General features: G+C 45.8%; 2 protein-coding genes across 3 annotated transcripts in view; one reads left to right on the top strand and one right to left on the bottom strand.

Annotated features, from left to right (window-relative positions):
- Positions 1–57: 57 nt before the first annotated feature.
- Positions 58–6685, top strand: nolc1 (nucleolar and coiled-body phosphoprotein 1). Of its 2 annotated transcripts, XM_080507969.1 has the most exons (12): positions 58–176; positions 405–460; positions 760–923; positions 1009–1112; positions 1198–1324; positions 1427–1539; positions 1629–1734; positions 2045–2398; positions 2507–4123; positions 4493–4620; positions 5633–5713; positions 5798–6685. In XM_080507969.1, exons 1-12 carry the CDS (start codon positions 66–68, stop codon positions 5954–5956), a joined length of 3120 nt encoding a protein of 1039 aa, XP_080364095.1. In that variant the 5' UTR covers positions 58–65; the 3' UTR covers positions 5957–6685. The 2 variants fall into 2 exon arrangements, 1 of the variants encoding a protein (XP_080364095.1); XR_013936890.1 differs by lacking the exon at positions 4493–4620 and having other exon boundaries at positions 5798–5936.
- Positions 6686–9736: 3051 nt separating this feature from the next.
- micu1 (mitochondrial calcium uptake 1) overlaps positions 9737–12863 on the bottom strand; it is a 31628-nt gene continuing 28501 nt past the window's right edge. The window contains exons 11-12 of the mRNA XM_080507619.1: positions 10823–10912; positions 9737–10632 (exon numbers count right to left, since the gene is read on the bottom strand). Coding sequence (XP_080363745.1) covers positions 10472–10632; positions 10823–10912 — 251 coding nt within the window. The 3' untranslated portion in view covers positions 9737–10471. The remainder of the gene's footprint in view (positions 10633–10822; positions 10913–12863) is intronic.

Genomic DNA, 12863 nt, shown 5'->3' with positions numbered 1-12863 from the left:
TCATCTAAATGCGCTGGCACACGTTCACGTGTGACTGACTTCCTTCTGGGTCGCGCGTGGTGAAGATGGCGGCGCAAAAGTCGGTGCCGAGTGATCTTTATAAATGCGTTTATTCCTTTCTGCTGGAGAACAAGTTCACCAAAGCGGCGCAGCAGTTCATGAAACAGACTAAAGTCGTAAGTACCTCGCGCTCCGTCGCGTGCTCTGCGGCTGGACGCGGTGACATGGAGTTACGTGAGGGTAAATAAGGTACAGACTGTACAGACCCCGCTGGGGTTAGCACGTGGAGCTCGCCTGAAGATAACTTGTTCTATTTTTCCTGTGTTCTCAGAAGTCAACGGCTTTTGTCAATGTAAGCTCTAAATCTGACATGCAACGTTGTTTTAACACGTGTTTCTTTACAGAAACCTCAAGATGCAAACGACGAAAGCCTTCTCAACATTTACAACTTCTGGGTCAAGTAAGCAGCTTCTTTAATTTTCCTATGAACCTTAAACGAGTGTCCAGTTTTTGGAAAAAACAAAAAAAGCAACTCTGCCATGAAAATACTTTTAAGGATTGTTTAAGTGACCCCTTTCGTCTTGTTCCCTGATTCTTGATCCCCACTCGTGATTTGATAAGTCTTAAATTTGTTTTCAAATCTCCAGTCTGTGCCATGCTTTAGAGTACAACGCAGACGTTTTTTTCCTGCGAGAGTTGTGATATGAGAGGATGTTTCTAGCTGCACAACTTCAATGAAATGTTCTTGATCTTGGTTAGGTCCCCTGAGTCTAAGAAACGCAAAGCTCCTGCTTCCACTCCTGAAGCTTCCAATGGCCCTTCAGTCAAGAAGTCTAAACCCACTGCAGAGAGCTCCAGCAGTGAAGAGTCTAGCAGCGAAGATGACAAACCTGCAGCTAAGAAGCCTACATCTACCCCTGCAGGTAATGCTTCATAAAACTGACTAATCTGCCTGAAATGGCATGGTATCGCTCGCTGTGGGATTGAATTTATCTACTGTCGTTTCAGCCAGCAAAGCTCCTGCCAAAGCCCCTGCAAAAGCGGCATCCAGCAGCAGTGAAGACTCGAGTGACTCTGAAGAGGAGAAAGCTCCTGCAAAGCCTGCCGCAAAGGTGAGTGGGAACATGAGCATTAAATGCTGCTCCACATCATTTGCTTTTGCAGGGCATTTGTTAAAAGTGTTTCTTTTGCATCTAGGCTCCTGTGAAGAAACCTGCTGCTGCTGCTCCTGCTGCTGCAGGCAGCACGAGGAAGAAAGACAGCAGTTCAAGCAGTGAAGAGTCGGACTCTGAGGATGAACAGCCAGCCAAGGCTCCTGCTCCCAGTAAGTTCAGAAGATAAAAAAAAACCTCTTTTTCATGCTGTCATTTCTGAACATATCAAGTTCTTATTTATGAAATAAATATAATTGCCTTCCTGCTAACAGAGGCTAAAGCTGCTGCAGTCACAGCACCTAAATCGGCCGCCCCCGCCAAACTGGCAGCTCAGAAGAAGCAGGAGAGCAGCAGCAGTGATTCTGAAGATGAAAAAAAAGCAAAGGTAATCTTTTACGATTTCCCTCTAGTTCTTGACAACACCAATTTAGTCTTGTATGCAGCAGATTGTGAATGCTTTGTGTTTCCTGCTAGGTTCCAGTGAAACCTGCTCCAGCAAAGAAGGCTGCCGCCAGTGACTCCAGCTCAGAAGACTCTTCATCTGAAGAAGAAGCTCCTCCCAGCAAAAAACCCAAAACAGGTTTGAGCCCATTTTGTTTTGAGGTTCCTTAGAAATGTGCGGCTTCTGCTACTCTGGGTATTAAATGTACAGAGAAGGAAGCGCTTATGCTGTTATCATTTCAGGAAGCGTTTAACATTTATTTAGTTATTATGTCGGAAGGCGTTAGATCTCTTGCTCGGGATGATGGAATGCCTCTAAGCTACACAGAGTTGTGTAGCTTAGTGTAGCTTAGAGGAACACCAACCACATGTTTCTTTGTTCAAGCCTTTATTATGACTGGTCTGAGTGACTTTAGCACACAGCTGATCAACTACATTTCTCTCATCAGGAGCGTACAGTGCGGTTCCTCCTCCAGTTTCAATCCAGAAAGCTGCACCAGCAGCCAAGAAGCCCGAATCCAATTCAGCTAAAGCTGCTCCTGTCAAACCGGCCCAAACGAAAGCAGCGCCCGCTAAAGATGATGATTCAGATGAAGACTCAAGTTCAGAGGACGAAGAGGAGGGGAAGAAACCAGCAGTGAAGGTGGCTGCTGCCAAGGCTGCTCCAGCTAAACCCACCACTGCTGCCAAAGAGGACTCTTCTGAGGAGTCCAGCTCAGAGGAGGAGACTGTGAAAAAGCCACCAGCTAAAGCTGCACCTGCTAAAACGACCCCAGCTAAGAAAGACGAGTCCTCAAGTTCAGGTAAGAGACACTACAGTTGGTTTGATGGTGTGTACGACATGTTACAATTCTTGACTTTGCTTGTCTGTGAATCTTGTGTGAATTACTGTTTTGTGTTTGCACATTCAGAGAGCAGCTCAGAAGATGAGGCTCCAGCAAAAACCCCTGTGAAGACTAAAACGGCCCCTCCTGCAGCCGTTTCTGCCCCAAAGCCCCCCGCAAAGGCAGCAGAGAGCAGCTCTGAGGAAGACTCTTCTGATGAAGACGAGCCAGCTAAAGCAAAACCTGCAGCTAAAAAAGCCACGCCAGCTTCGAAGCCTGCCCCTCCTGCATCAAAGCCTCCTGCGGCAGAAAGCAGCTCAGACTCTGACTCTTCCTCTGAGGACGAAGGGCCAGCGAAGGCCAAGCCAGCAGCTAAACCTGCTACCCCAGCTTCCAAGCCAGCTACCCCTGCCGCTAAAGCTGCAACTCCAGCTTCAAAACCTGCAACCCCTGCAGCTAAAGCTGCTGCTGAAAGCAGCTCTGACTCTGACTCTTCCTCTGAGGACGAAGAGCCAGCGAAGGCCAAGCCAGCAGCTAAACCCGCTACCCCAGCTTCCAAGCCAGCTACCCCTGCCGCTAAAGCTGCAACTCCAGCTTCAAAACCTGCAACTCCAGCAGCTAAAGCTGCTGCTGAAAGCAGCTCAGATTCTGACTCTTCGGAGGAGGACGAAGAGCCAGCAAAAACCAAGGCAGCAGCTAAACCGGCCACTCCAGCGACGAAGGCTGCCACACCTGCAGCTAAACCTGCTGCAGCAGCAGAGAGCAGTTCAGACTCCGACTCTTCCTCAGAAGATGAAGAGCCAGCGAAGGCAGCAGCAAAGCCAGCTTCCAAGCCTGCAACTCCTGCATCCAAAGCTGCAACTCCAGCAGCTAAACCTGCTGCCGCAGCCCAAAGCAGCTCTGACTCCGATTCTTCATCTGAAGACGAGGAGCCAGCGAAGGCTAAACCTGCTGTGGTTAAAGCGGCCACCCCGGCCTCAAAGCCTGTCACACCTGCACGAAAAGCTGCTGCAGCGGCAGAGAGCAGCTCTGAGTCCTCTTCAGAGGATGAAGCACCAGTGAAAGCGAAACCTGCAGTGAAGCCAGCCACCCCAGCTTCAAAGCCTACGGCGACCCCCGCAAAGACTCCGGCAGCGGCAGAGAGCAGCTCCGAATCCGACAGCTCGGACTCCGAAGAGGAAGCTGCCAAGCCTGCCGCCAAGAAACCTGCAGCAGCCGCCAAGAAACCTGCAGCAGCCGCCAAGAAACCTGCAGCAGCCGCCGTCAACAAAGCTTCTGCAGAATCCAGTGAAGACAGCTCCAGTGATGAGGAAGAGGAGCCCAAGAAGGCAGTGCCAGCCTCCAAGCCTGCAGCCGCAAAAGCAGTGGCAGCTCCGACAAAAAAGGCCAAGGAGAGCAGCTCCGAGTCGTCGGACAGCTCTGATTCAGAGGCGAAGAAAACCCCAGCGAAGCCCGCAGTCGCAAACTGCAAAGCAGCGACTCCTAAAACGACCCCGGCAGCGAAGCCGGCAGAGTCGTCGTCCAGTGACAGCAGCTCTGACGAGGAAGAAGAGGTCAGTAAAAGTGCTGTAAAACCTGCTGCAGCAGTCAAGACGACCCCGTCAGCTAAAGCTAAAGAGAGCAGCAGCTCTGAAGAGAGTTCATCAGAGGAAGACGAAGCCCCACGGAAAGCAGCCACCGCACCAAGCACGCCTGCAGCCAGAGGTACGTCTTAAACCGAAAACTTGTGTTTCGCTGTAATGTGTTATATCGTGTTTTAAAGAACTCTGAAATCGTGTAATCACATGGCCCAATCATGAGACCTGACGAGAGAAAGCATCAGGGTCTTGTCCAACTTTCCCCAAAGTGGGTGTGGGTTAGCCTGGTTAGCTCATAGCGAGCAGTTGAAGCACTGCACCAGTCTACCAATGAGGCATTCAAGAACAGCAGAGGATCCTCTAAAACCTCTTGAAGGATGATCTGACCCCACAGCTCATTGAAGCTCCATGCTCATGTACAGCTCCACCAATCACGCAGGTAAAACCAAAAAACTGACGGTCTGCAATTTCGTCTCATTTTCACTGATTCGCGCAGCTACCAATGGCAAGAACAAACAAGACGAAGAATCATCAGGAAGTGAAGAAGACGAGGCGGATGTGAAGACGCCCCAAAATAAGAAGGCAACGACCACGCCACAGACCTTCCCCAAAGCCAACAAGAAGGTAAAAGCTGCAGAAGACTGGAACGTAGTTTCAATGAATGAAGCCTTCAAATGCAAATCTTCTGGTTTGGATTGAGTTCAACTCCGCCACATCTTAACGGACGAGTTAAAAACTAGATTGGATCCTGTGCAAAACACTGATATTTATATTGCGCCCTTTTTCTTTTCTTTCTTTTTTTCTTGAGCTGTAAATGGAATGGAGCATTCAATGCGACTTCATGGCATCTGGATGTGACACTGAATATTGTTATGAGAAGATTAATTTTGTCGCTGCATGATGATGATGATGATGCACTGATTCTTATTTTTAGTGACAAGCGTTTCTGTTCATGTGGCTAATTCATTCTATCCCACAGTATCAGTAGATCAGTGATTCTCAACATTGTTGGGTTGCCTGATATTCAAGGTTAAATAGTCAGTTCTGAACTTCATGCAGTGACTCCTGCGTGAGTCAGTTCATCGTGTTGGCTACGTTCACACTGCAGGCAGATTTTGGGCTCACAAGCAAATTGCATCTGTTTTGTGGCCATGTAAACGTTGCATTTCTGATTATTGGACACCAGTTCCATGTATGCGACTTCCACGTCTCCCTCTCTAGTTCTCCCTTTCCCACATCATTTTGTCGGCTCCTATTGCACCACTACTTGAAACACGATTTTAACAGTCTCAACATGAGTTTCAATAACATAGAATGCCACACACACTGCAGTCTGATGGAGGTCGTGTTTAAAATAGTTTTCACAATCATGTAAAGAAATCAGAATTGAGTGCCAAGACCAGCAGTGTGACTGGAGCTCAAGTCAGCTACCAGAGTTGGAGTTTGATTATAAGCCACAAGGATATTTTAAATGTTGGGATGAAACCAGCAGAGTAGATCTGGGTGAGGAATAGACAGGATGGTTTATATAATTGGATTTAATCAGGTGACGGCTGAATTAAGGAGCTGTTATCAGATTTCTCAATGCGTTGTTTGGGTCAAAGCGTGTACGAGTGATGGCTTTGCTGTCTTTCAGTCAAACGTGCCGTTCCGCAGAATACATGACGACAGAGTCGAGGTGGATCCCCGTCTAGCAGACAACTCGTTCGATGCCAAGGTAAGTTCCCTGACCTCTTCCACGTTGGAACCTTCAGATCGACTCGGTGACGCTCACTTAACAAGTCGTCTGGTTGCCCTCCAGCTCGGCGCGAACGGCGACTGGGGCCAGAAAGCAAACGACGTGCTTAGGTTCACAAAAGGCAAGTCGTTCCGTCACGAGAAGACAAAGAAGAAGAGGGGAAGCTACCGCGGAGGAGCCATCTCCACTTCAGTCAACTCCATTAGGTTTGACAGCGACTGAGACCCTCTCCACCTCTTCCCGCCCCCATGAACTGTGCAGTAGCTGTGATCAGGACTACGAGCCGTCTTTCCTCCTCTAAACAGAAGAAAACAAACCGTGTGTTTGGTCTTTGGTGGGTTAACAGCAATTGAGTGAAGCAAGGAAACTCCCAATCAACACCCCTGTGACAATTCCAGTTATAGCCACTAGGTGGCTGCAGGCCACCATTTAATTGTAAACAAAACCGGCCCCATTGTTTTGACAAACTTACTTCTTAAATAACTCATTGTTTTGTAACATAAAACTTTAATTTCTGTATTAATGACAGCCATCCAAACAGGTTCTTGTATTTGAACAATTTTTTTCTTTTCCTTATTAAATGATTGCATGGCGTGTTTTTACCCGTTTGTCACATTTAAATGTGGACATGATGCATATTCGAGGAGTCTTCTCTTAACATGGCTAGAACACATCAATTAGGGCTGAGGTTTGTATTGTGTATTTATTGTTTTATTCCAATTGAACCTTGAAGACCTCATCATGTTTGGGTGCAGTGAAGGGGTTTTTCTTGGGACCCACTTCTCCTGCTGTTAGGTCGAGTTCTTGTCCCTGTTCTGTTCACGAGTTATACTGAATTTATGATTCACACATAACAGAGCCATGAATATTTCAATACACTCTCTGTAATTTCTCTAATTTTTTTTTATGGTTGTGGACTTAATTAAAGTCGAAAGCTTTTCTCTTGCGTCATATCTCGTCCTGTCTTTTTGTGTGCGCGTGTGCAGGAGATGTCACTGTAAGATCCGTGGGTGGCGCTGTTGCTTCTCATGAACACTGACTAAAAAAAGCTGACGTTGGTTCAATGTCTTGTAAATCATTTGTGGGCTTGTTTGAATCAAACGCATACTTTAGTACTTTACTCTTTCTACATCCTTTTAGTTGGGATTTGTTTTGAGTCTGGTTTCTATTATTTGAAGAGTAGCTTTACAGTACTTGGTCAAGTTGTTTTTTTTTTTGATTGAGGCTTACTTCATATTTTTTTATATTGTCTCATTAGTATAACCAGGTGGTGAAAGTGATTATTTTCCATTTGGACAGGAGAGAAAGATACAGAAAGTACTTCTGTCTGTTTTTAATGTAATTTTCTTTGTTTAAACCAGCAGAAAGGAGTTATTGTAAACAGCTTTGAATAACATGGTCTGCTTCATTATGACCCCCAAAGATCCAAAAGACTTGCAACTGGCGCGTTTATATTCTTATATGGGATCATTTATAGCTTGGATCTTTCAAGTGCGAGCCACTAGATGGCAGTGTGGTTCCTCTGTCCTCGTCCTCGGCTTGTGTTTGTACAGTGTGTTATGGGAAGGGTCACCTGGCACTTGGACGCAAACGAGGCAGTTTTAAAGAGTCTGTTTAATCCAAGCAACACTCTTCCTGCTTCTTGTCCTGCAAATGGCTTCATATAACACACGTGTCATATTTGAACTGTGCCAGTAGAATTGATTTATTCACATATATTAAATGCTTCTCTCTGGCTAAATCAGTCACCTCATTAGGTTGTGTTTAGAGCTAAAGTACCAGCGTTTTGGATGTATTCATTGGCGAGAGAACATTAAAGACCGTGATTACCTGCTCTCATTAGACCTCATTATCACGTTTCGCTGAGCCTCTCACTCACTCACAGCTCCACCAGCTCTCCCCTCTGGGATCTTGTATTCTGGCTGTACTGGTGCGTTTTGACAGCACAGCAGTGACACATTTGCAGTGATTTTGGCAGCTCCCGTCGCTCACAACAGTTGTGGTACAGAGGTGGAAGTGAAAACTGCGTGATTCAGAACAGCGGCAGTCGCGAGAAATTAGTGGCTTTAAAAAAAAAAAATCATAAGTCACTCAAAAGAGGACTAGGTGTGAAGTTTACACCAAAATGTGGTGCAGGCTGTAAAAGACGGCGACATCTCTGCAGTAGAGCTGTTGTGGATATTCTGCACTGTAACTCCCACAACAAGGCTGCGTGTATCACAATCCATGTGGGATTATCCTGGTTGTATTTTTACCACCTAAGAACTCACCAACAGCTTATAAAATATATAAAGGCATCATAGCTGCAGCAGGATGGCCTCCACAGTGCACGTCAGCTACGATCAGCTGCTTTCTAAATGCGAGCTTGGTTCAACGCTGGGATTCGGACTGCAAGGCGACACAGCAACAGCATTAAAGTGGCAATTTCATTCAAATTAATTTAAGTCAGGATAATCTACATTAAAACTATCGAAAACACTGCCATCATGAAATTTGGCCGCAGTCTCTGAACTGCGAATCGTGCTTTGGCTTTAATGTCACCGACCATCCATCGAGCCTGAAACGAACATTTTAGCTGCATTAATTATAAACTTATAGCGGATTATTCAAGTAAAAACACTTCATTGCTCCATAGTATCCAGCTCCTTAACTCGTTCCTTACGCCACAGCTTTCACATGGCACGTTTCGTTAGTAATATTACTGCCACAACAATGAGTGTGGACGAGGAGCTTCGGGGCCTCTGGCACGCACACTGTCCACACGGCTGACAGCGGTTCGCCAGCGTGTGTATGATGAGCAGTGATTACACATGAAATGATTATGCATAAAGAGCCGTTGACTTATGAGAGGGAATTTGCGGTCTCTCAAAATGTACGCCTCCCACCCCCACCCCCCCTCCTCGACAATCCGTTAACCAGCGAGTGTGGTTTCAGTGCTCAGCGAGCGGAGAAGTTTGACGGAGCGTGCTGGCTTGAGGTCCACATGGATGAGCAGCTCCTGCGGCCTGCAGAGGCCTTGCTTGAGATTTTCAGAAAAGATATGGAAACGAGTGCTTTGGTGCATGTTGTGTTAAAGAAGTTTCGTACATCTGGAACTAAAGTTGATGAATGGCTTGAATTAATTGTTCAATTATGAGATCAAATGCATACAGCATTTCAAATGTGTGCATTTGCTTTTTTTTTTTTTTTTTAAACTGATGAGTCGACGGTAATGGGCCTTCAGATGCAGGGAAAAGGCCGTAAAAGAGGTGATCCTTTTAGGGTGGACGGTCATAAATAAATAAATAAATATGTCCATGAAAGCTCATCCAATTAGCACGGGAAAAAAAATATAGTGCAACAAAGCTGAATACTAAGCGTTTTGTCTCCTTGGATGTTATGAAGAAGATACTGAAGTTGACACAACAGTGACGTGATGTTGAGAATTCATCAAACTCTGTTGTAATTGTCATGCCAGACTGGAGCAGTGGAAAGAACACGGCCGAGGAATCCTGATGAGGGGGTCCCTCAACCTCATCCCCTTGCTGGACGATCACTCCTGAGCACCACTTCCGTCTGTCAGTCGTAATATGTGCGAGAGAGACGAGCCAGCTCGTTTCAGGCCAATGTAGCACCGACGGGCTGCAGGACAATCTTTTAATGGCCGGCGGAGGCCGAGGACTGTCCACCCTGCCCATTTCAATTAGACAAAACTGCTGACTGCTCCTGGGCGCGCACACACATTACCACCATTTTATTCCTTCTCTGGCACGCGCTCAAAGCCTGTGAGCACGATCAGCAGCGCGTTTTGTTTTGTTTTTTTCCTTCCCAAGAAACAAAATTGTTGCACCGTATTTCATTACACACAAACAAATGAAATCCTCGGTGTCTTGTAGATTAGTCTTGCTAATCCACCGTCGTGTTTTTTACGATTCAAAGACTGTAAATGAGAACGTGAGAGGAAAACAACCCAAGTTCCAAGTGGTGCAGGACACATTCATAGAGAAACGAGGCTTAATCACGTTTACATTATTAAAACATCTTTAATGGAGCCTTTCTTTAAACGTCTGTCTTGTATAAAGTGTTTTGGTGAGCGATAATAATTAGAAGAATACACACTTTTGAACAGTACACAGTCGAGCAAGGCAAGCATAGTCGATCTTTTACGGGACATAATGACAGGAATAAAGACGCAGACTGAGCAAAGAGCTGCCGGCACCATTAGAGGCTTCAGTTCCATCCCACCAAAGAAATAACTGGCCCTTCTGTTGACAGAAGAAAACAGACTTAACGCAGCACTCGTGCGACTCAAGGTCAAATGGGAATGGTCGTCCTCTTGTTTTGCGCTGTTGCTGTAAAATGGGTTTAAATTCACAACATTTAGGTGCAAGTTTTAGTGTCTGCCAAGCGGTCGCACAGGTAAGAGCTAATGCTGCATTCATCTAAATGGAAATCATAAGACTGAATGTTGACAAATATCCATGAGTGGCACATTAGTGGACTCTTTTTTTTGTTTGTTTTTAGGACACGCTGCACTGCGTCAAGGCGCGTCAGTCACTAAACCGATAGCTTGAATCCCAGCAACATGCATTAATGATCGATGATGCGCCTCCCAGCTGCGGCTTTAATGAGTTCGACGCAATAATTGCCTGTTTAAGTTCTGGAAACCTGTTGACGGGAGAAAGCCTTTGATACCGCTGCCGCTTTATCCTCGCGCCATCTTCCTTTCTCGCCGACACGTCGCCTCCTCGTCTTTCATTATGTCTTTGGCATGGCAAAGTCCCAGGCGGTGTCCTGGGCGCACTTCCACATGGCACGCACCAGCCGGGTGAAACCCATGTCCTTGGGTTTCTCCAGCCCGCGCATCAGCCGCTGCTTCATAATGGCAATGAACTCCTTATTACTTAGCTCGCCGTTCCCTGAAGAGGTCAAACAAGGAGAGAGAGAAGGGGGGGTGATGGACAGAAGGGGCGGATGATGAAATAATAGAGGAAGAATGAGTAAGAGGAGATGATTTGCATTTATTGATGACTTCCAGCTACATAGGTATTATTCGCTCCCCATAAACATTTACAGTGGACAGATCTAATGAGTTTGTCAGCTGCTCACCGTCGCAGTCGAACAGGGCGAACACCACGTCGCACACGTGATCCGACAGCTCCACTTTGGCCACGGTGCGCGCCACCTGCTTCATGGTAACTGAGACAGATTGGGAAAGTAAACACAGGCTCACGTGAGTCCATTTCAAAGTGAAAGACAATCGACGTTCTCCTGCATCTCGACGTAGAGGATTCACGGTTATACTCCCGCTGTAGACGTCGACTTTGCCCAAAATTAATGCACACAGCGCGTCTCGCTCCATTTTGCACGACTTTTCATTTGGTCGGATTACTCAGAAAAGTGATAATGAATCCTGCTGTATAATTTGACGTGCACACTTTTTTGAAAATTGAAGAGAGCGAGAGACCGAGAGAGAGAGAGATTGACAGACTTTCTTCACCTCTTTGGAGTCATTCCCAGGTATGAGGACGCATATCACGGTTGGAAAACTATTAGAAAGTGAATTTTGCATGATATAACCCTTTAATTTCAGCAATATTGGCACCGGATTCACTGTTACTTCCCAGAACTGACTTTATGGTTATAGCGTGATGTTTTTTGACTTGATGCCCCAGTCTGAGTGACAACGCTGCCACTTAAAGGCTTTAACAGAAAAGCACTTTGTTCTGTCCTTGATTTCGACTGCTGGTTTTCTGCGACTGCTACCATCACATGTTTGTTTAATACTGAAAACCAGATCTCACTGTTCTACTGAAAACCTGTAGTGGGAACAAGTATGTGGCATTTTGTTGTTTAAATGAGTGCCCTAAAATCTAAACTAACATATGCATTAAAACGTTGTGCCTAAATTGGTGTAATGCACACGAATAACAAACTGCAGAGTCCCTTCAGATCTAATGAAGACCGTCAGGTTTTCACCAAGAATGACTGATTATAATTCTTCAAAGGGCTAAAGAAGAGGAGGGAGGGCATGAAAAACGGACCCAGAATGAACAAAATCTTCCTGCAAAATGGCAAGAAGGAAAAATGTGTCAAATCACACATCTGAGAACATCATTAGTGGCCTTTTCTACCTTCACCAAAGACAATGAGCCGCTCCAGACTAGACACCCACGTACGAGAAATTGTCCTGGAACTCACTGTGAAATCACTGGGTTTGAGAGCAAAATGAAAGCGAGGAAAAAGGGAGAAGCAACGATAGAGAGGAGAACGGCGCGCTCGGTGCCCAGACAACAGCCGGATGCAGATCATTTGCAGCTCTTCACAACAGCTTCCATAGCAGCCTGATGTTTTCAATACTCCTTCACGACACACTGACCTGTTGTATAAGAGTCATTACTGAGCAGCAAATGTTTGGAAAACGAACATGTGAAGGAAAGCTGTGCGCTCAGCACCGAGTCCACACAAATGGATGTGCACATGAGACCATATAGAGGACTACTGAACGGGGGAATTATACTCTGAACGCTACAAGATGTGCTAAAACATTAAAATCAACCTTCATCATCGGGATCTGACCGATAGAGTCGGTAAGTGTTGAAGCCGATAAAGGGAATATGAGTAATTCAACCACTGATTTCATGCTTGTAATTAGTCTTCCTGAGTGATTACTGTAAATACCTCCTTCGGCAGCAAGAGTGGCGCAAGAACAGCCTGCACTCTGCGTGACATTTAAAGCCATAATGTTTCAAATATCACACAAAAGGTTCTCAAAATTAAACTCCATTTAGGGTGTGAAAATGAAGCTGTTAATGGATACTGAAAGGACAACTACTGACCCGCTCAGCACTGTATGCACTCAAGTCGCCTCAAATACTGTGCGGTGAAATATTATGCATGTTGTTAACAACAGCGAAAACCTGCATCCTAAATTCAGTATAGTTTCAATTTGGGGTACCGTAAAAAGTTTTTGTAGGGATGCAACCGTATGAAAATGTTCCACCACAATCATCATTACTCAAAACCATCGAGCTTTTAAGTCAGTAGCGGAGCTTCATTTAACTTCAAGTGTTATCAGGATGAACAGTGCTTTTTGACGGCCCCTGCTAGAAACACCCACCTCTCGATAAAACGCTTCACAAATACAAAC

The sequence above is a fragment of the Blennius ocellaris genome (assembly GCF_963422515.1).
Source record: "Blennius ocellaris genome assembly, chromosome: 13".
Classification (NCBI taxonomy): Eukaryota; Metazoa; Chordata; class Actinopteri; order Blenniiformes; family Blenniidae; genus Blennius; species Blennius ocellaris.
This window is presented reverse-complemented; position numbering and strand designations above follow the sequence as displayed.